The sequence below is a fragment of the Octopus sinensis genome, linkage group LG7 (genome assembly GCF_006345805.1).
Source record: "Octopus sinensis linkage group LG7, ASM634580v1, whole genome shotgun sequence".
Lineage (NCBI taxonomy): Eukaryota > Metazoa > Mollusca > Cephalopoda > Octopoda > Octopodidae > Octopus > Octopus sinensis.
The window spans coordinates 51,194,088-51,217,904 of NC_043003.1; the positions used below are offsets into that span (position 1 = coordinate 51,194,088).

General features: G+C 37.2%; 1 protein-coding gene across 2 annotated transcripts in view; it reads left to right on the plus strand.

Moving 5' to 3' along the window:
• The first annotated feature begins 2,687 nt into the window (after positions 1–2,687).
• LOC115214267 (THO complex subunit 1) overlaps positions 2,688–23,817 on the plus strand; it is a 68,823-nt gene continuing 47,693 nt past the window's right edge. For both annotated transcript variants that reach the window (XR_005000039.1, XM_029783410.2), the window contains exons 1-13: positions 2,688–2,765; positions 5,513–5,586; positions 6,588–6,648; positions 7,429–7,495; positions 11,325–11,443; positions 13,037–13,085; positions 16,133–16,228; positions 17,528–17,604; positions 18,352–18,407; positions 19,008–19,116; positions 19,918–20,049; positions 21,552–21,652; positions 22,799–22,916. Coding sequence is in view for 1 of the 2 variants with exons in the window: in XM_029783410.2 (XP_029639270.1) it covers positions 2,715–2,765; positions 5,513–5,586; positions 6,588–6,648; positions 7,429–7,495; positions 11,325–11,443; positions 13,037–13,085; positions 16,133–16,228; positions 17,528–17,604; positions 18,352–18,407; positions 19,008–19,116; positions 19,918–20,049; positions 21,552–21,652; positions 22,799–22,916 (1,110 nt within the window). In the remaining variant the exon portion in view is untranslated. The remainder of the gene's footprint in view (positions 2,766–5,512; positions 5,587–6,587; positions 6,649–7,428; positions 7,496–11,324; positions 11,444–13,036; positions 13,086–16,132; positions 16,229–17,527; positions 17,605–18,351; positions 18,408–19,007; positions 19,117–19,917; positions 20,050–21,551; positions 21,653–22,798; positions 22,917–23,817) is intronic.

Consider the following 23,817-nt stretch of genomic DNA (forward strand, 5'->3'; position numbering starts at 1 on the left):
AACATAGAGCACAAAGAGATTCCTGATATAGCGGAAGTATTTGTCAAAGTCATGAAGATCAGGAAAATCAAGAGAATATTTCTCTGCCAAGTATTGACATGTGTTGTTTCATAAGTTCGACGATATCGTCATCGACTTGAAGCTCGATTTCATCTATGAACATGTTTAGTTGAGGAAATGATGCAAAGTTCTTCCTATCCAACTTTGGATGCCAAAGTTCAAGCTTCATTTTGAAAGGAATTAGTTTTTCATGAGAATGAAACCTGTTTATATCTTTCCCTTGCAGTCAAGGATTGACGGTATCCACTGTCTCGAATATGACCAGCAAAAATGCCAAGCAGATCAGGAAACGAACATCAGAGAATTTGGCGTGCAAATCTGGCTTGGCATCTTGCAAAAAATCGTGGATTCCTTTCCGTAGAAGGAAGACCCTCTTTATTGTTTTTCCCCTCGAAAGCCATCTCACTTATGAGATGGCTTTCGAGTGTTTCGAATTCAGAATCACTTTCTTTGCACAGCTCGACAAACAAACGGGAGTTGAGTGCATTCGTTTTGATGAAGTTCACCGTTGTAATCACGGAATTCAGAACATTTTAAAACACATCTGGCATAGTTTTTCACCATTAGTGCTTGTCGATAAATTGTGCAGCGTGTACCAATAGTAGTTGGGGATTTTTCTTTCACCTAAGTTTGAAAACCGGAACGGCAACCAAACATCTCCTGAGCGCCGTCAGTGCACACGCCAAAGACATGCTCCTAATTGATATCATGTGCCATCCGGTTGCTTTGATGCTGAGGGTTTCGCAAAACAGGAATTCATCCTCCATGTGATTATTTTGTACATAACGGACATAGACGCTAAGTTGGAAACATTCGTCGTTTCACCAAGCAGCATTGCGCAAAAATTCATAAGTGAATTGTGAATCTTAGAGATCAACTGCGACAGAATGTTATCAGACAGCTCAGTTATTTGCCTGCTAACAGTACTGTTTGAGAGAGGGAGAGAAGGTGAGGGAGGGAGAGAGAGAGAGGGTGAGGGAGGGAGGGGGGGAGAGAGAGAGAGAAACATGCTTCATCTTCTGAAGTTCAGAACTTCCAAGCACATTCGATATATCTTTGCAGCAAGGCAATATCAACCCTTCGCTGATACTGTGTGACTTTGTCTTTCATCCTTTCGGGGTCGATTAAATAAGTACCAGTTATGCACTGACGTCGATATAATCGACTTAATCCGTTTGTCTGTCCTCTCTGTGTTTAGCCCCTTGTGGGTAGTAAAGAAATAGGTATTTCGTCTGTCTTTTTGTTCTGAGTTCAAATTCTGCCGAGATAGACTTTGCCTTTCATCCTAACGGGATCGATAAATTAAGTACGAGTTGCGTACTGGGGTCGATCTAATCGACTGGTCCCTCTCCCGACAAAATGTCAGGCTTTGTGCCTAGAGTTGAAAAGATTCTTACGTCTTTTAAATTTTTTGTCCAAAGCTCATTGTATTGCTTTATAATACAAACTTCAATTATTTTCAGAGAAAATTAGAAGGAATACTTTTGTTCAATCATTTTTTAAAGGCCTCAATGCTCGCTTCGCCACTTTATTATGGTCAATGTTGGGGTAAAGTGAAGAAACATCCATGGTTACCATTAAAAAAAAATAATAATAATAATAATAACACGAAATGATTTCGGCGCTTTAAAAAGTTGTAAATTTGGAAACAAAATCAAAACTATTCCAACTATAAGGCTTCGGTCTTTTTGCTATAGGAAGTAGAAAGTCATCCAGTGTCTCCGAAATTTTGGCCGTACAACATTCATACCCACTGCTATTTTATTTATTTTTGGAACGTCATAAAAGTGTTCTTTGCTTTGACCGCAGTAATCTGGATTCAATGGTTTTTATAAAATTGTTTTCGGCCATTCCTAAATTATTTTGCCAAGTTCAGTTTAAATCGACAAGTAATACTCACTAAAATTCTCTGTCCATAATTACGATAACACCTCTTTTCTCTTTCCATTATAATCATTATTAGCCAGACGACGAAGTGTGTTTACACAGGAAATTAAGAGGCTATCCCAAGTCCCCGCCCCTTTTTTTCTTTCTTGTCTTAAAGCTTTCCCTAAAACCTGTCTGACAAGATTCGAGAAATTCTAGTAGAGCCTGCGTGTCTCTCCCGAACTTCATCCGGATACCAATTTGGATTTTATGCGATGTAGTGATTTCAGACACGATCATCAATATGGGTTCGCATTCAAGGCACGTCAAATAAACACTTTTCTGGAGAACTTCCAATGACTAGTTCAAATATGTATGCAAGGGCAAGAAGACTAAAATTGTGTGAGCCAACCTGGGAATTAGTTATTTGAACTTACTGAACTTTTGGAGTTACGTTTGTTTGAGATGAGAAGAGTGTTATTTGTGTAGATTGCTTTTGTAATAAGGATATTTTAACAAATAAACGTAGATATCTCTGAAAAAAAAAACCCAACTGGTTGATGAAATAAAGTGATTGTTTTGGGTGTGATAAATAAATAATGCGCAGTGTGGATTGTATGTGAGAAATTCGGAGTATGAAAAAAAATATGCATTTGAATTAACCACACAGAAACTTGAATGTTGTCAACATTTTAAGAAACATGTGCCTGCGATCACAATTAATACGCATTGTGTGACGTCATCAGCGTATAACGTCATCAATTTATGGGTAAAACACAGAAACAAACATGTCGGCGTCCACGGAGTTTGACTTTAGGATAGCTCGAAATGACTTCGGGGTATGTTATTTTGTCAATATTTTCATACAGATTCCTGCGCATAATGTCATTCTCGTTTTTTATGTAACGTTTATTCTCTGAAATGATGAATGCATAGCCTTTGTTCATTGTAAGCGTTGTAACTGCGACGATTCGAAACTCCTTGTTGCCGATCTTCATGACGGGCCGGTATAAATACACAACAGACTTTGCCTTTCATCCTTTCGGGGTCGATAAATTAAGTACCAGTTACTCACTGGGGTCGATGTAATCGACTTAATACCTATGTCTGTCCTTGTTTGTCCCCTCTACGTTTAGCCCCTTGTGGGTAATAAAGAAATAGGTATCAATACATAACAGACACTCGAGTTTTCGTTCACTCACTGCATTTCAAGTATTTAGTATTAATAAATTAATATATAATTGTAGAGGTGTTAATATTCCATAATCATCTTACGTCTTACATATTCATCAAGCTTTATGGTTGTTTACAAGTGGTAAGCTTGTATCATACTACATTTTCAGCGGTTTTTGTTTTTTTAACCAGTTATCATAGGTAGTCCACTCAGAAATAAACTTGAAACACTCTGGGGCCATGAAGTTCACTAAGAATCTCAAATAAAAGTCACTGCTTCCTTCGACTATAAGAAATGGATTATTTAAAAGTGCATGAAACCTCAGAATCTTCTTTGTCATGGTCCACATCTACTCTGACAATTGTAATTTTAACGAATCAAATTGAAATCTGAGCAGCTCCTGATAAAAATCAATCTAACTCCTTTTTTTTTACTATATTTCTGTTGAAATACATTATGAAAATAATGAGTAAAATAACTTTGCCATTGTTAATCTTGTATTTGGAACATAAATTAATGTGAAATTTTAGTGTAAAGTTTTAATTCATATAACTTTAAAACATGTTTGTATCATAGAACCAAGGGCGCTTTTTGACAGATTGCTATCAGAGGGATTAAATTAAACTTTAAGTCACTAAAAGTTCCAATGACAACTACTAATAAACTGTATAGTTGTTGTGTATAGCTGCAGGTCAGTTGTGAATCAAAAAACGATATAGCTTGCATATATAATAATAATAATGAAATTAATTGTATACAGTGCTCAGGTGCACCACAACTTGTCAGAAAGTGCATATAAAGTACATGCAGTAATGTAGAAATGTCTGGAAAGCGAACAATGTATGAGTCAGATACATGCTTGTGTGTGTATGGAGGGGAGAAAAATCAAGTGTAGTGTTGGCGAATCTCAGGAAGCATGGAAGTTTTGAAGGATGCAGTGCTCCGACAACTAACAACTGATGCCGGCAGTTTGTTCCATGCTTCAGCAACTCTCAGCGGGAAAAAATGTTTCCTAAAGTCATGGGAGCTGTGCTGTTTTCTGACTTTGTAAATATGTCCACGGGTGTTAGATGGGTGGAGTTTGAAAAGGTGCTCAGAGTTATTGTTTGTACGATGGTTGATAATTTTATGGGTGTCTGCCAAGTCAGCTGCCAGACGTCGGAGTTTCAATGTGTCCATGCCCAGGGAAGTAAGGCGTTCAGAATATGGCAAATATAGTAGTAATGCAGCGATTTGTATTGTTACTACAATATAGTATTATTTACATATAACTACTACATATAAATATACATATAGGTGCAGGCGTGGCTGTGTGGTAAGACGCTTCCCAACCAGATGAATCTAGGTCCACTCCCACGGCATGGTACCTTGGGCAAGTGTTTCTACTATAGCCTCAGGCTGATCAAAACATTGTGACTGGATTTGGTAGATGGAAACTGGAAGAAGCCTATTGTGGCATGTAAAAAGCACCATCTGATCATGGCCGTTTGCCAGCCTCGTCTGGCACCTGTGCCGGTGGCACGTAAAAAGCACCCACTACACTCACGGAGTGGTTGGCGTTAGGAAGGGCATCCAGCCGTAGAAACATTGCCAGATCAGACTGGGCCTGGTGCAGCCTTCTGGCTTCCCAGACCCCGGTTGAACCGTCCAACCCATGCTAGCATGGAAAGCGGACGCTAAATGATGATGATGATGATATATCTGTGTGTGTGTGTTTGTTCCCCACCACCACACAATAACTGATGTTGGTGTGTTTGTGTTCCCCAACTTAGTGGTTTGGCAAAAGAAACTGATAGAATAAGTATCAGGCTTAAAAAGGAAAGAAATGTTAAGTGTGGGGTCGATTCATTTGACTAAAAATTCTTCAAGGCAGTGCCCCCGTTTGACCACAGTCTAATGACTGAAACAAGTAAAAGATAAACGATATATTTAGATGACAAAGATGATATTAGACAGCAAAGAAACTATTAAATATACTGTTCTTTGATTGGGTAGTCAATCTATTATCCTCATCTTCATCATTCTATGTGACACATGTTCAAGATGGCCATACAGTATGCAACCCTTTTTGCTTGTAAACCATAATGTATTATTTATTTACCATCATCATTGTGTTTGTATATTGTTATGTGTGTTTTTCTTTCTCTGGAAGTCATTTCTATTGCCAACCATTTTAAAGCAATGACTAAGTATATTTTATCATGCCACCAGCATTCTAATTTGTTTGAATTTTTATTCACAGTTACTACTCATTTAGTCAGTTTGTTTATGCTGTGGCTTGTAGACCTTTTGTTTCTTCTATTTCATTTTGCATACTATTTTTCAATAGAAAACTACTACAAGAGAACACCCATCTCTTTCTCATTGTTCAGTTTTTTTCCAAGCTTATGATGAATTCTTGATATATTACAGGAAGTCTTGCAAAGCCTGCTCACCAAGAATGTACTCAGTCAGTGTATACCACATGTCCAGAGTTACCATGGCAAGTAAGTATTTCAGTCAACAAATATGCTCTAGTCTACATTATATATAACAGCTAGTATATAACAGGTATACTATACAGCTATTAAAGTATATATTATTGGCAACTCTATAGCTACTAACAGCACCCAAATTACAGTCATTACTCAACACATCATCATCAACATTTAATGTCCATTTTCCATGATAGCATGAGTTGGGTGGCTTGACAGAAAATGGCAAGGCCAGGAGGCCACACCTGGTTCCATAGTCTGTTTTGGCTTGGTTTCTACATGCTATAAAACAAATTTGATGTCACCAACTACAGTGATGACAACAAGTCATTGTTATAAAAACAATAAAATATTAAATGACTTATATATTATATTATGTATAGTATATATAACATAGATACTATAATAACATATATACTCATATAAACTACTATAGTTACTGACATTATCTACATCACATGTTGAAGCTATTTTATGACATATATACTTTTGTCTGTACTGCAGTTACCATCAATGCCTACATTGTGTTTGAGCTAACAAAGGAACCTCTAAATGGTCCTTCAACCAGTCAGAAATAGCAGTCAAATCTATCTCAGATCACACCCAGTTGTATCAGAAAATGAAAGTTGTTGGACAGTATAGTCTGAAATATGTAATAAAATGAAATGATTGATAATGGGTCTGTTCAATCAAGTTTTACCTTGGGCTAAAATCTAAAATGTATCATCATCATTTTTATGTCCACATTTGCATTGCATGCATGAACTAAGTGCAATAAAACGGCTTAAGATTACACTTTTGTCTTTGTTATACAATCTCTGATGATTTAATGATGTTGTATGATTGTGAGATAATTCTTTGCTTAACAGTCATGTTCATTAATGAAACATGTCCAAGAAGTACTGAATAAACATAAAATCTTATCTCAGTTCTTGTTATAGATATAGATTTTTATACAGTAACAAATATCTATGTATATAAAAATTTTTACCAAACTTTCCTATTGCTTTCAGTGACAGTGAGAAAAAACTGGCTTTAGATCAAGCGCTCCGTGATATTGTTCGCATTGTTATAGTAAGTCCACTCTATTTTCAAATTTTTTTTATTGTCATCATTATTAATTGCATGTGGTAGATTGGCAGCATCAATAGAAAGCTGCAATATTTTGTTATATCTTTTTACATTTTGTGTTCAAATCTTACCAAGGTTAGCTTTGCCTTTCATCCTTCTATGGTAGTTAAAATATAATACCAGTCAAGTACTGTAGTTTATTTTATTTACCATGCCCTTCCTCCACCAAAATATACAATCTTGGGCCCAACCTAGAAATCATTATTATAATACTTACAAAGGGAGTGGAGTGACAAAACCATTAGCACACCTAACAAAATACCTTATAGTATCTGTTCAGTTCTTTACACTTTGTGTTCAAATTTACTTTTCATCCTCCTGAGGCTGATTAAAACAAAATAAAATACCAGTCAAGTACTGGGTTCAATACGGTCTACTACACCCTTTGTCCAAACTTTTTTCTTTTTCTTCCCTCTTTTTTGTATTCGTGTGTGAGAGTGGATGCAGTTGTGTTCATGTGTGAGGGTGGATGCAGTTGTGTTCGTGTGTCCCTTCATCCAAATTTAAGGCCTTTTGCCACTGTAAGAGAAATTATCATCATAGTCGCAGGTATAACAGAAATGATAGAATGCTCATTTGATTTCTTTGTTGTTAGAGATCAAAATCCATTGGGTATTAACTTAGCCTTTTATCCTTCCATAAGCACTACTAATGAAGTAGAGGCCAGGGAGAGAGGTTAGATTCATCTATCTTGTGCTAAAATTTTCTTTTTGTGTGTTGCAGACCGAAGAGATGGGCTGTTCTGTATACAGAGAAGTGATCACAACAGCCATTGAAGCTGCTAATCAAGGTAAGATCAACTTTCTTTACAGATATTTTAAATGGTGAAAATCAGAAGTAGTTTTTCAAATGACTCAACTCATTTGAATTTCCCTTCTCTCTATGTGCTTGCAAATTTCATCTGCTCTTTCTCATTCCTTTGTCACCACTCTCTTTTCTATTCACCTTCTTTGACATATTATTTTGAGTGATTAAACACATCATAAGATAGTGAGGACTGTAGCCTTGTTTGCTGCAAAGTAACCTTCTGCTAGTGTTATGATAAAAATGCATCCAATATAGGTGCAGTCCATCTACATGGTTCTGAGTTCAATCCCACTGCGTGGTACATTTGGCAAGGGTCTTCTACTGTAGCCCCTAGAACCCAAAAATTTGTATGTGAATTTAGTAGACAGAAACTGAAAGAAGCCTGTTGTGTATTTGTTACTGTCTCCTTGTTTTGACTTCACATGATAGTTTAATGAAATTGTAATTGTGATACCAGTGCCGGTGGCATGTAAAAGAGCCATCCGAACGTGGCCGTTGCCAGTGCCGCCTCAACTGGCCTCCGTGCCGGTGGCACGTAAAAAGCACCAACCAATCGTGGCTGTTGCCAGCCTCACCTGGCACGTAAAAAGCACCCACTACACTCACGGAGTGGTTGGCGTTAGGAAGGGCATCCAGCTGTAGAAACGCTGCCAGATCAGACTGGGCCTGGTGCAGCCTCCTGGCTTTCCAGACCCCAGACGAACCGTCCAACCCATGCTAGCATGGAAAGTGGACGTTAAACGATGATGATGATGATGTCATCATAATGCAGGTGGTGTCCTTCAGTTCCAGTATCCTGCAAAAATATGTCTGATTATAAAGAAATGATACCTTATTTGGAAACATGTGTGAGTTGGTGACAGGAAGGTTATTTGGTTGTAGAAAATCGGCCTCAGCAAATTCTTTCCAACCTATGCAAGCATAGAAAAATGGACATTAAACCAATGATGATACTTTGTCAAGTGGTTGATGAATGATCTGAGATAACTTGTGGTTAGGAAATCTTTTAGCTTTTTTGAGTATATGACTTGTGTTGATACCACAATAAAATGCATCCAGTACACTCTGTAAAGTAGTTGATGATAGGAGGGTTGTTCAGTCATGGAATCCAAGCAAAATATGAAATTTATGAGCAAGGGCCGCAACTCTGAATATAAACTAGCTCAAACCACAACAACCCATCCAACCCAATTAAAGCATGGAAAGGGAGCATAAAATGATGAGGGTGACAATGACCTTGTTATTTCTTAATCTTGAAACTTTATAGTCATCAAGTGTATGGAAAGATATCTGCATGGTAATTTAACGTGCTCGAAGTAATAGTTAGATTACACTCATCATCATCATTGTTGTTTAATATCCACTTTCCATGGTGGCATGGGTTAGATGGTTTGACATGAAGATGGCCAGCTGAGAGCTGTCCAGACTTCAGTTGTCTGTTGTGGCATGGTTTCTATGGCTGGATACCCTTCCACTTAACGTGTGCTGGGTGCTTTTACATGCCACTTTCACAGTTTAAAAACGATATGGGTACATTGGTTAATTTAGCCTCTGATATACTCTGTCTGAAATGAAGATGAAATGGTGGAAAGATGGAATGCCTTTGATTATATATCTGTCTAATAAAACTGACTTAAGACTGCAGACCAAAACAACAATGATACCTGCATTTTGTTATGGTCCTGTCACAGCATGTACTAGGAAGGGAACACAGGACTGGTTACGTTCTACAAGAAGGTATGGGCATCTAGTGACTTTCCTGGACTGAGAAATCAAAAGTTGTAGTGATCAAAACATGTGCAATGCAACAATGCAATTAAACTGAAATATCTATGATCAGATTCCAAATTAGATCAAGGGTCCATCTTGTTGGAACATGGTTAATTATTTGAATTGCATCCTCAATTGCACTATCCAAAATATCTTTTTGGCAGCTACAAATAACGTCACAAAATCTATCCTGGTGTTTCTTTCGTAACTCAGTTATTAACAGTCTATACATCAATCGACAGCCCGTGTTCAGAGCTTTCAAATGTGTTGTGTAACATTTTTATCAATTTTCATCAATGGTCAGTACTGGTCAGTAGATGCAAAAAACAATAAAGGACTCATTCTCTTTCAAGGCAAAAAATCTCCCAGAAAACGACATGATGAAATTGAATGAGAAATCATTTGTCAGGTCATTTTCACCCCAAGACAAGGTGAGTGCAAGAAGGAAGTGTTATTCCATCAAGTACAGGAAAGTAATTGTGGCAGAATCTCTGGGCAAGAATCTTACTATTTTCTGCAAAGAAAAGAATTTGGAACTCCAAATAGTTCGAAAATGGCAAGTAGACTACAATAAACTCAGTCAACAAGTGGACAAGGGAAATGCAAAGAAACGCAAGTGCGGATCTGCATGAATTTTGGAATCTGAAGATTTGCAGGACAATGACATGACTGTTTTTGAATAAATTGTTGTTAATGGAGTTTCTGAGTAAAAGAACATGTAAATCATCAAGTAAATGTAGATCATTTTTTAATAATTTCTGTTTATTTAGTAATTTCATAATGTCGTTTTTCAGTACATGAAAAAAATATGAACTTCCCTGAAAATAAGCCCTAGCACATTGTTTCAGAGTGAAAATAAATATAAGCCTTATCTTATTTTCGGGGAAATATGGTATGCATATTGCATTTGAATATATATATATATATGTGTGTGTATATATATATATATATATTTGTTTCTCTTGTTGTTTGTGTATTGAACTCATTTGTTTTCGTATTTCATGTTGTTTACTGTTGGTGACGTTCTGTACCCATATATACATATGTATATATATATATATATATATATATAACCAAGAAAAAAGCAACAAGAATGGATCAGTAGTTTAGTACAATTGTTTCATACTAAGAACATTTTAATTTAAAGCTGCAAATATTACAGCAAATATAATGTCAAGTATTCATCCGCTAAATCACATATATGTTTTCCAAACATCCTAGAGAGTGTAAATATCCTTATGAAGTAATAGGAGTGAGTTCTATGAATTTGAAGTAAGATTATAAGCAGACTATATGTTTTCCAATAATGCACAGTTTTTAAAAAAAGTTTTTAAAATGATTATTAACTTCTCAGAGAAGGTAAATCCATCCATAAAGATGCAGATATAAGTTCCAGGAGACATGAGGAAAGATACTGGTCACACACCGGTTCAGTTCACATTCAGAGATGTGCATCTAAGTTAAGTACCATATTCATTTGGATTCATTTGAATTCATTTGAATCTTAATTGTTTTGCTGATATATATATATATATATATATATATATATATTACTACACTCACGGAGTGGTTGGCGTTAGGAAGGGCATCCAGCCGTAGAAACACTGCCATATTTGACTGGGCCTGATGAAGCCTTCTGGCTTCACAGACCCCAGTAGAACCGTCCAACCCATGCTAGCATGGAAAACGGACGCTAAACGATGATGATGATGATGATGATGATATATATTACAAACACACACATTTATATATGTGTTTGAATATATATATATTGATTGATTGATTCTAGTTTCAGCTTATGAGCTGTGGTCATGCTGGGGCACGTATATATCTTCTCTCACCTTTCTACCTTCTGCTTCTTCGTTGTTCACGAATCTCTGTATCTTCTTCTTTGCCACTATATCTTCCTTATCTTTCTCCTTCTGCCACTTTCCTTGCATTAGATTAATTGTGTTGACACAATATAAGATTTAAAAACAAAAAAAAATGACTTTGGTGATAATGACAATAGTGATGAGACAATGTTCTTACTGTATTTGTAGATGTGTGTTCAGCTTCCACACCATTTGTACTTCTATCAGATGTCTTTGACATGATTACTTTGGAACAATGTGAGGATATCTTCAATCTGGTCGAAGAAAAAGTCAGCACTTGGAAGTCTGTAAGTATCACTTGAGGAAATGTTGCATTTCATGTTGGCTGGGCGTGGTGTAGCGATATGAAGAGCTCTGAATGTGTGTGTGTATGTGTGTAGATTGTTACATAGCCTTAGTTCAGCCCTAATCAAGCAGTCCTATGGCACAAGTAATCAGCCAAACTACAAGATGCAACACACGGTTCTAGATTTCTTGTTAAATCATATTTCCATATCTTTGAAGACCATACTGCATACTTCAACAAGCAGTGATAAATCATATAGGGTAAGTGTGATAGTTTGAACAGGTTGCACTTGCTTCATTGTCCATTCTGTACTCTTGTAATTTCTTGAGAGTTCACAGTGAAGTTAGGTAGAATGGACTCAGTCAGAACAATAGTCTTTTTTTTTTTTCTCTACTCTAGGCATAAGGCCTGAAACTTTTGAGGAGGAGGCCAGCCGATTAGATCGACCCCAGTATGCAACTGATACTTAATTTATCGACCCCGAAAGGATGAAAGGCAAAATCAACCTCAGTGGAATTTGAACTCAGAACGTAAAGACAGACGAAATACTGCTAAGCATTTCGCCTGGCATCCTAACGTTTCTGCCAGTTTGCCAACTTTCAGAACACGATCTTCTGCACTCATCAGTTATATGCATTCTCACAAAGCTTTGGTCGGTCCAAGGCTATAGTAGAAGACACTTGCCTAAGGTGCCATGCAGTGGGACTGAACTCTCAACCATGTGGTTGGTAAGCAAGCTACTTACCACACAGCCACTCCTAGGCCATGTATATAATTACTGTATATAGTACTTATAAGGTGTTGAAGTATTTATGTAGTGTTAGATATCATGTTAGTGTTCAAATTAGTAATGCTACACTGTGAAATAGAGTGGTGAAGTAGTGTTAGATGTAGAGATGGTAGCATAATAATTCAGTGATAGATACATCATGATTAGTAAAGTGTTTATAATGATCTTGTGCTTTTTGTCCCCTCGATAGCTCTTTCATTTTCTAAATAAATTAAAAAAGAAGGAGCATCCACAAGCCCTCAGAAACTGCAGTGTGATTGGTGAAGTTAATCTTCAGTTCAATATCCATTGATCAATATCTTCAGAAAAGGAAAAAAAGGTTCATGTAGTGTGTATTAATTCTAGTTATATAAGTCCATGGTACATAAAAAGTGTTCTGATATTAATAAAAAAGTGTTGTAGTTTACTTGAAGCATAGCAGTGTGTTATAGAAGGTAATAATAGTGCAGAAAAAACATTAAATATCAAAATTAACAATAATAGCAACAACAAAGATATCAAAATGTTATTGTGCAAGTATTTAATTAATCCTGATATTTTGAGTTAAAAACTCCTTTTCAAAAGCTCTAAAGATCAAGAGGAGTAAGATGTGTTATATGTCCATTTCATTGGCATGTTGAATCCTTGTCTAATATTGGTTTCACTGTTAATTCAATGAAGTTAGAACTATAAATCTTTTAACTTTCTACTCTGTTGTTGTTTTACAAACTCTTAGCCCTAACTAAGGAAGCTCTGAGGGCATTAATCAAGGAATTGTCTGTTCTCAGTTCAGCTCCTCTATTTCTTTCTTCCTCATTTTCGCAGGACACCTTTTACGATGCTGGTAAGAACTATCTGCTGAGAATGTGCAATGGTAAGTAACCCCTCAGTTATATTGAAAACCAGTAAAACAGTAACCTTTGATTATATGTTTGCCTTTAACGGTGCTGCTTCATTAAACTCTCTGTGTATCATATCAATGAACAGGAGAGAGATAACATTTGCTTATGAGATAATGCTAGCTGAGGATTGTATGAAATACTCTGACTTGCCTTTTGTGGGTATACTCCATCTTCTGTTTTTTTTAAGTGTTACATATTTACTATATTAATATTATTATCATTATTATTATTATTATTATTATTAAGGCAGCAAGCTGGCAGAATTGTTAGCACACCAGGCAAAATACTTCATGACATTTCAACCATTTTTACATTCTGAGTTCAAATTCCTCCAAGATTGACATTGCCTTTCATCCTTTCGGGGTCGATAAATTAAATGCCAGTGAAACATTGGAGTTGATGTAATCAACTAGTCCCCACCACCAAAATTTCAGGCCTTGTGCTTTTGATAGAAAGGATAATTATTATGTCAAGGGCAGTGAAGAGGCATAGTTGGTTGAACAGCGGATTAAATGCCTTATGAGTAGTTAGTTACATCTCTTTATATATCACCTTGCCTTTACATCTTACCTTGTTTTTCATTTATGTGGTGTCAGTAAGTACTAATTAAGTACTAGAATTGATTTGATCAGCTAGACACTTCTCTCAGGTCTTATGGTTTTGTGTTAATGTAAGAAATCATCATCATCTTTATTATTATTAAGGCGGTGAGCTGACAGGATCATTAGTTGCTTGTTTCTTCTCGACCCACGCCTGGATCATAAGGCTGGTTTCCTTGGCGTATAGGTTCTCCACTTGGATGGGACACCGGTCCGTTGCAGGTTAGCTGCAAGATGCAGGAGGAAAGAGTGAGAGAAAGTTGTGGCGAATGAATCAACAGAAGTTCGCCGTTACCTTCTGCCGGAGCCGCATGGAGCTTAGGTGTTTTGCTCATAACACACACATCGCCCAGTCTGAGATTCGAACCCATGGTCCCTCAACCACGAGTCCGCTGCTCTAACCACTAAGCCATGTGCCTCCACAGGACCATTAGTACCCTGGACGAAAGGCTTAGTGATATTTCTTCCAGCTCTTTATGTTCTGTGTTCAAATTTTGCTGGGGTCAATTTTGCCTTTATCCTTCCAGAGTCGATAAAATAAGTACCAGTTGAGCACTGGATTCAGTGTAATCAATTTACCTACCCCACGAAATTGCTGTCGTTGTGTTAAAATTTGAAACTATTGATATCATTATTAGGGTGGTGCACTGGCGGAATTGTTAGCATACTGGCCAAAATGTTTAGCAGCATTTGGTCCTGCTGTATGTTCTGAGTTCAATTTCTACCAAGGTCAATTTTGCCTTTCATCCTTTTAGGGTCAATAAAATATGTACCAGTGAAGCACTGGGTGATTGACTAGCCTCTCTCCTCCAAATTGTGCCTATAAGAGAAAGGATTATTGTTATTATTTTCATGAGGATGGTGAGCTGACGGAATTGTTAGCACAGCAGCATTTCCTCTGCTTTTATGTTCTGAGTTCAAATTTCACTGAGGTTGACTTTGCATTTCACCCTTTTGAGGTTGATGAAATAAGTACCAGCTGAGCACTCGGGTCAATGAAATTGACTAGCTCTAACCCCTAAAATTTCAGGCCATGTGCCTACAGAAGAAAGGATTATTATTATCAAGGTAGCGAGCTGACAGAATCATTAGCACACTGGACGAAATGCTTAGTGGTATTTCGTATGGCGCTACGTTCTGATTTCAAATTCCGCCAAGGTTGACTGCCTTTCATCCTTTCAGGGTCAATAAATTAAATACCAGTTGTGTACTGGGGTCAGTGTGATCGACTATCTCCCTCCCCACAAAATCCAGGCCTTGTGCTTATAGTAGAAAGGATTATTATATTTTATCATTTATTTACTGTACTTTGCTTGTCATTTCTATATCTGTTATTTAGTCCCATATCAGCCCTAAATAAACAAACCTATAACCAAAAGCATTAAATCCATTACCGTCTTGCTTTTTGAATCCACCATCAGAATTGATGTGGAGTATTTAGTTATGCAATCGATTACACTGCATACTTGTTGAATTAATGTGTAAGTAGTTGAGTACTCTTAACGTAATTTTCAGGTTGAATCAGTGTGATACAATATGGAACCAGACCTTTGAATTACAAGTACAGGCCATCCAGTTGGCTTCCATCTACCCAGTTTCACTCACAAGGTTAGATCAACCCAAATACATGGTAAAAGACACTCCCTTGCTCAAGATGCTAGAGTGGGATTGAACCAAGGATATTGTGTTTGCAAAATGAACTTCTTATTCATATGGCCATAACTGCACCGACTTTCGTATATATAGAACTACAATTTCCATGCGATCCAAAGTACCTTGGATTGCAGGACGGCCTGCTTTGCTTCCCTTGGATCGTAGGGCGACCTGCTGTGCTTGAGGAGACCTATTGAGTCAAGTACATCAACATCAAAATAAAAATCAAATGGAAATTGTAGTTGTGATACCTGTGCCGGTGGCACATAAAAAGCACCATCCAAATGTGGCCAATGCCAGCACCGCCTTGACTGGCTTCCATGCCGGTGGTACGTAAAAAGCACCAACCGATCGTGGATGCTGCCAGCCTCCCCTGGCACTTGTGCTGGTGGCGCGTAAAATGCACCCACTACACTCACAGAGTGAAGATAGTAGATTTTGATTTGAGATAGATTTGGCTGCTATTTCTTGCAGGTCGTGTGATAACATAGAGGTTAGTCATTGGCTTGAGATATATTTATACCGTTCTGCATGATGTGTTTTATCTTTGTGTGATGTTCATGTTTCAGTTCCTTAACCTCACACCTATATCACTCATTAATTTGTCTTGCATGTTTTTACATGCTAACATGGGCCGGACAAATACATATTGAGGCATTGTTTTCCAACCAGATACCTATGCCCATAGCCATGCATGTGTCTCTGACTGTGCATATGCCTATTGCTACGCTTCACCGATTTTATTTATTTATATATTTCAATTTCAGATTTGCTTAGAAGACTTTCCAAATCTCAGAATACTGTGTTCTGTGGTCGGATACAGCTGTTCCTGTCTCGGTTATTTCCACTCTCTGAGAAATCAGGTAAATTAGTCAACATTAATCCGCAGAATTTGCATTTTTACCTCAGCGATCCTGAGTTTTAGTGTCAAGACAGGAGAACAACAAATATACAAAATTATACAAAAACAATTAACACTTAAGCCTAAGGCAAACAAAACATAGAAAAAATAACACAATATATTGAAGAGTAAGTTATCTCAGTGAAAAGAAGGAAAACTACAACAAACTGGTGACATTTGTGCAAGTATGTGCTGATGATTCCTCAGTTATAGAGGCCACTTCAGGGATTTAGTTTACAAGTTATGAGATGATCACTAGTGCTGATGCTACAAAAATCACCCAGAACACTCTGTAATGCAGTTGGCATTATGAAGGGCATCAAGCCACAGAAATTACATTAACCCTTTATTCATATTGTTTTAAACTAATCATGAATAATCTCAATGCTTTGAGATTTCAATGATATTGTTTGATTTTAGAATAGTAATGTAGGGTAGGTGTGAGAAGCTAGATCTGGTCAGTTTGAACAAAAAACCCGATAGAATATTTGGACCAGATATGGCCAGTTTGAATACTAAAGAGTGAAAGTGATTTCTGGTGTAGACTTCCTACTCATCAGACCCTATCAAACCATCCAATTCATGTTAGCTTGGAAGTTGGACATGTGTTGTTTACCTAGTAAGAATTTAAGAACTTTGAGAGAAATAAATCATTTTTAACAATGGAACTCAAAGGAGATAAAACTATGATAGCATATAAATATGGGTTAAAAACGTTTTGAAAGAAAATAATTGAAGGCTGTCTGTGGGTCTTGAAGTCAGATATTCTACCATTCTAACAAAACAATTCTTCAGATTTCTCTATCTATTTTACAAGCTTATCAGTAAGAACTGCATGTTGTTTATATCATAAGAATTCAGAAACTTTTAGAGACGTGAAATAAATCATTTTGAATGGTGGTACTCAAATACACTGCAAGCATTTTTTGTGGAGAAAACACTTTCCTTTCATTGTCGCAACTAATTGAGGATCTTAGAAATAGTAAAGTGACATCCTGTCCAGAGTGAGATCTATCTTCCTCTTAACACCATAAATCCAAGTGCTAAACTTTTGCTCTTGAAAGCTTCTAAAGTTTTGCAAACAAGTTTTACACATTGCATATTGTAGTCCACCCATGTACTGTAGTAGATATGAATAGTTTCCAGGAATACCCTATGAATTTAAGTGTTAACCATCATTCACCTTGAAAACTCCCTTAATTTCCTTTTCGTATGCCATCCTCATCTATATCTTTATCTTTATTATTGATATCTGTTACAGCTTTGAACTTAATGAGTCAGTTTAATTTGGACAATATCACTGTTTACAACACAAACCCGGAGGAATCTCGCTTAAAGGTAAGATACTTGCAGCATTGGTTCACTTCACAATGACACATCATTCATAATCCCTTCTAAAAGACCTTACAAAAATATTTCTCAATCCATGTCTTAATACCCACTGCATTTGATGTGTTTTATAAGTTAATGTCTTTCCAGACATTTTTCAAGTAATCACTAATGATCTCTCATGGTGATCTAATATATAACTCTGCCAAAACTGCATTATGTAAACTAGGTTTCTCTTTAGTTCCAAGAAATACAAGAACAGAGGAGGAAGGGTAGTGCTATGATCTTTTGCTGAATCTCTTAGGCTTGGTGATGACCCAAGAGAAGATGAGGAGACTATGACTCCTATGTTAATAAATCAAGAAGCAGCACATCCTGATGTCTTCAGGATGGTTAACTGGTCCAGATTCAAGTAAAGCCACAAGGTTCAAACGATGGTGTTGAATCAATTGACAGATCAGTTCTGCCACCTGAGAACAAGTTAGGTTTAGTCCATCCTACAAGCTTCTCCACAATTTCCATGTATCCAGTTCTGCTCAGAAATTTTGGTTTGACCTGAGACAGTGGCAGATCAGAGCCACTTGTTCATTGAATTGTGTGTAAGTAACCTAAAATTCCATGCAGTGGAATTACACCCAGATTCATGTGACTATAAAATGAATTTCTTAACCACACAGGCGCGACTCTGTCTGTTAGTAGTCTGATGCTCTGCTGATGTCTTTATTTTGTATAAATAATTATATTTCTTTATTTTAGAATGAGGTGAATGAAGATAGAATGGAATTCGATGCAGAAATGGAAGAAAATAACAGGTAAAACTATATCAACAGTTTGTGTTGCTTGTGATTGTGTGTGGGATCTCTTTTTTTTCATACATATTTCGACAAAAAATATAGAATTTTTTTTATCCGACCACAGTGCTTCTATATCTTCTTGCTTTTACATAGTTTGCTTTATTTCCAGTCAGGCACGCTGCTCTTATTTTTCAGTTGAATATTTTTTTTTCTTTGTATCTCACACATTACTATTACACTCTGAAAAGCTTCAGCACTAGTTAAGGAAGGTACAGTGGATACAAATTTATTCAAAGACACAGTCTCCAGTCCTATAATTTATTAATGGTAATAATAATTATTTCTTATAAAAGTGTATATTGGTGTGGGAACATAATAGCCAAAACAAATACTGCAAAACATTTTGTCCAATGTTCTAATGATTCTGCCAATACAAATATTTTCTCCTCATTCAACATGCCCCCCCCCCCAAATAAATAAAAGAACAACCAATTATCACTTAATTATATTTCTGGTTCGTATTAATTTATTGCTAACAGTATGTTTGCTTAATTTTACTTTACTTTTGGTTGGTTGTGTGTATATACTTAGTATCTGTTCTCTATTCTGTTCTTGTAGCAATGTACCTATTGATTTCAATCTGTACCGCAAGTTTTGGGCTTTACAAGATTTCTTCCGGAAGCCTCTTCTTTGTTATGAGAAAGTGGCATGGCTGACCTTTACATCAGTAAGTATTTTCTTTTTATATATACACTTATATACTTGGTGGTACTTCTTTTTATGTCACAACATGGCTATTGTTTCTGTTCTGTGATAATAGCGATACAAGTAGTTAACAGTTCAGCAGGAATAAGAAAGAAACAAGAGGGCTGATGTAGCCTTTTTTGCTTACAAGTTCGCCAAGGTGCTACTGTATGATACCTTGAGCTTGTGTTATCTTCTATACCATAAATGCCTTGGTCAAATACAAATGCCTTGTGACTTCTAGGTTATACACCTTTAGATGAACTTTGCTGTTCTGTCAACTGAAATGGATCTTTCCAATATGTGTTAAGTTGGGTTACTTGTGACATGATTATTCGTTAATGAAGTAAGGTACATAACTCTGCTTGTCTTAGCTTCCCTAACGGAGCAAAATATAGGCTTTACTGTTAGTAGTAGGAAAGATGGCTAAGTGTATAACCAATTGCTTCAACATAAACCATCCAAGCGAAGAAGGGAAAAGGGATCTAGAACGATTCAACATACACCAATATATATTTATATGACCAACAGACACTGGAAAAAAAGGGAGAGGAGCGAAGTGTTGTTATTATATCCACAAATAACATATTACTCGATTTGGGTTCGTGCCTATTTTTTCATCAGAACATAGTTTTGTTTGAATTTTTATGTCTTATGCTTCTTTCTGATCTGTAGTCCATGGGTTCATGCTTTACCATTGCCATATAAATTATGGTGACTGTCTTCATCAGTGACATTGAGCTTGGTAGGAAGACATTGTTTGTATTGTTTCTTCTCTTTGTAGAATGCTAATGAAGTGCTCACAGCGTTTTCTAGTTACAAGCTTGACGATATGAAATCCCCTCGCAAGAAACTCAACCGCTCATATCTTAAGGAAACTCAGACTTATTTTGCCAAATACTTGACCAGTGAAAAGGTAAGTTCATTTTCTGTATTTTCATTTCTCTTCATTAAAACACATGCATACAACCATATATATATATATATATATAGAAGACTCAGCAAACCAAGTGAGAACATAACCTCGTGGTCTATGCCGGAGATGTAACCAGCCCACTTATATGTACCTTTCCTTCATTGGACACTAAACTCTGCTTGTGAAGACCTGTTGAGGCAAGTGAAATCAAAATCAAATTCGATGACTGGCATCCATGCTAGTGGAGTGCTAAAAGCACCATCCAAGCATGATTGTTGCCAGAGCAGCTAACTGGCTTCAATGCTGGTGGCATGTAAAAAGCACCATTCGAGCATGATCGTTACCAGCGTTACCTTATTGGCACGTGCAAAAACATTTGAGCGAGGTCATTGCCACTGCTGCTGGACTGGCTCCTGTGCAGGTGGCATGTAAAACACCATTTGAGCATGACCGTTGCCAGTACTACCTGAGTGGCCCTTGTGCCGGTGGCATGTAAAAGCATCCACTACACTCTCGGAGTGGATGGTGTTAGGAAGGGCATCCGGCTGTAGAATCTCTGCCAGATCAGATTGGAGCCTGGTGCAGCCATCTGGTTTGCCAGTCCTCAGTCAAATCGTCCAACCCATGCTAGCATGGAAAGTGGACGTTAAACAATGATGATGATATATACATGCATACATACGTACAGATACAAACATACATCATTACCATCATTTAACATCCAACTTCCCGTGTTTGCATGGATCAGAAGGTATCTGTTGAGGCAGGATGCTCTTCCTGTTTCTTAGCAAAATAATATTTCCTCATAGCCAGGCATGTGTTTTTCCGAATATTGTAAATGAATAACACTGTATGACAGTGACAATCATTTACATCTATCACGTAATGTGAAGACAAGCAGACACACACACACACACACACATTTTGGTTAACTCAGAGCTATAATGGAAAACACTTGTCCAATGTGTCACACTGTGAAACTGAACACAAAACCACATGGTTGGGAAGCAAATTTCTCAGCCACACAGCAATGCCTACTCCATCAACATTTTTTTGTATATCAGAGTCTACATTGTCCATGTCTCTTCTTGTTATTGTTTAACCCCAGGTCAATCCAGATTGAGTAGGCCTATCTTCAAAGACATTCCAACCATAATTATCTTGTCTTTTATTTTAAACATTGTCTCAAACTACATTACCCTAGTGATATCTTTCTTCATGTTAGATGCTAAAGTGTGATCTGAGGTAAATTTAGCTGTTGTTTTTAGCAAGTCAAGTGATCTCAGAAGCTTCTTTGTTAAAGTGCACACTGCAATTTGAGGGAGGTTTGGTTTCTGGATCTAGCAGGTTGTGTCAGAATGCAGAAGCTTCCTCATTGCCTCGTTTTCACTCTGTGTAAAATAATGGCATTGTTGTCTCTCTCCTTTTATTTATGAACATTGTCTCTTTTTGTGTGGTGCAGCTGAATTGAGTATAATTCTTCTTTCATTTTCACATTGCAGTTACTCGATCTACAGCTCTCAGACAGTAATTTCCGGAGATATGTGCTGGTACAGTTCCTGATTCTCGTCCAATACCTGAATGCTCCTGTCAAGTTTAAAAAGTAAGTCAGCTGCTGAAACAGCATGCTTGTGTGCACACACACACACACACACAAACACAAGATGTGCTTGACTATGATCTTTGAGACAGTGATTTCAAATTTCTACATTATTGTTTTATTTGATTGCCTGTCATTATGTTCTTTTTATAAATATATATATATATATATATATATATGATCATCTTATGTTCCTTTTATTTATATTGGCATATGTGGATCTGTCTTGCCATCTCTCAGCACAGTCTGCAATTTCTGAAACACAACATAGTGGGCCAGTGTTCTCTGTTGCCTAGCAACACACAGCTACATTGAAAACTGACCAGCTTGGTGGTTGTGTACAGCTGGGTGCATTCTATCATCTTTATTGTGCCACCTTCTTAGTCTAGGCACAGACAACAGACCTGCAATTTGTAAAGTCCCACATCTTGATCATGCATTTCATTTTTACATGTACTGGTGTTAGGAAGGGCATCCAGCCATAGAAAACATGCCAAAGCAGATGCTAAAGTCTAGTGCAGTCCTCTGGCTAGCCAGCTACTGCCAAACTGTCCATCCCATACCAGCATAGAAAACATATGTTAAATAATAATAATGATGATGATATACTGGGATCATTTTTATTGTGCTACCAGATTTAGAGAGGAATTGTCTGCCACAAGACTAAATAATCCTCTCTCCTTCTTGTCATTTCTTATTCAGTGCTTTCCTTGAAGTGTAGTCTAGGATGTGGCTTGTGAATCCACATTTTGTTTGTACATTCAAGTGAAACCCTCATTCATAAAAACCAATGTTAGATTTATCATTGACAGAATCTACCTAGAATCATCATCATCATCCTTTTTGACATCCACTTTCCTATACAATCATAGGTCAGACTGAGTTTATTGGGGTGGATTTTCTGTGGCTGAACATCCTTCTTGCCTCCAACCTTCACCTGTTTTCAAGTAAGGGAATATTTCTCAATGACTAGACATTTTCACAGTAAATTGGAAACAAAGTACACCACTTGCTTGATGGTGACATTTGCTTACAATTATCACACAATGTCAAGGAGAAATTACACACACACACATACACTCACATAAATGTTTATACGTCATAAAAAAATGGTTTGTATTTTATTCTTCTCCACTTTGATTCCTTCAGTGCCAACTGTGCCCTGTCTGAAGAACAAAATGTTTGGATTAAAACAACAGAAGACTGGGTTTACCAACTACTTAAAGAAACACCTCCTGATGGAGAGGCATTTGCCAAATCTATACAGGTAAGCATTTCATTTCTGTTACTTTTTTTTTAACTCCCATTTTTCCATGCTAGCATGGGTTGGACAGGATATTTTGAGGCTGTGTTTGATGATGCCCTTTATTATAACATCCTATTTTGTTGCCTTTTACCTCACACATATGCACTTACACTATATATACTTATTCTAAAGACCAGGATACACATGGTATATATATATATATATATATATACACTGCATTTCAATTATTAATGACGCACCCTTTTTTATATTTTATTTAAAAGCTACTTGGAATTCAATGAAATTTCCACTGGCACCCGGCAGTTGCCAGGACCGCTGGACTGACTCCTGTGCAGGTGGCAAGTGAAGAAACACCATTTCGTCCCTGTGCTTGAGGAGATCCATTGAGTCAAGTACACCAACATCAAAATCAATGGAAACTGCAGTTGTGATCCCTGTGCCGGTGGCACATAAAAAAGCACCATCTGAACGTGGCCGATGCCAGCGCCGCCTAGACTGGCTTCCGTGTCAGTGGCACGTAAAAAGCACCCACTACACTCACGGAATGGTTGGTGTTAGGAATGGCATCCAGCTGTAGAAACACTGCCAGATAAGACTGGAGCCTGGTGCAGCCTTCTGGCTTCCCAGATCCCCGGGATCGTCCAACCCATGCTAGCATGGAGAACGGACGTTAAATGATGATGATGATGATGATGATGTTGGCAACAGTTATATGTGCGTGGTATGCACAAGTGTAAACAAACCATGGCTATTTGCATGATTTCCACAAACTTTCAGTGTTCCAAATTATTAATGAGTGGTCTGATAATCATGTAATTATGGGTTGTAAATGTGACTTAACTGCTTCAGAGAAATCTCTTATTACTTCTGAACTTGCAAAATGTAAATCAGCATTAGAAAT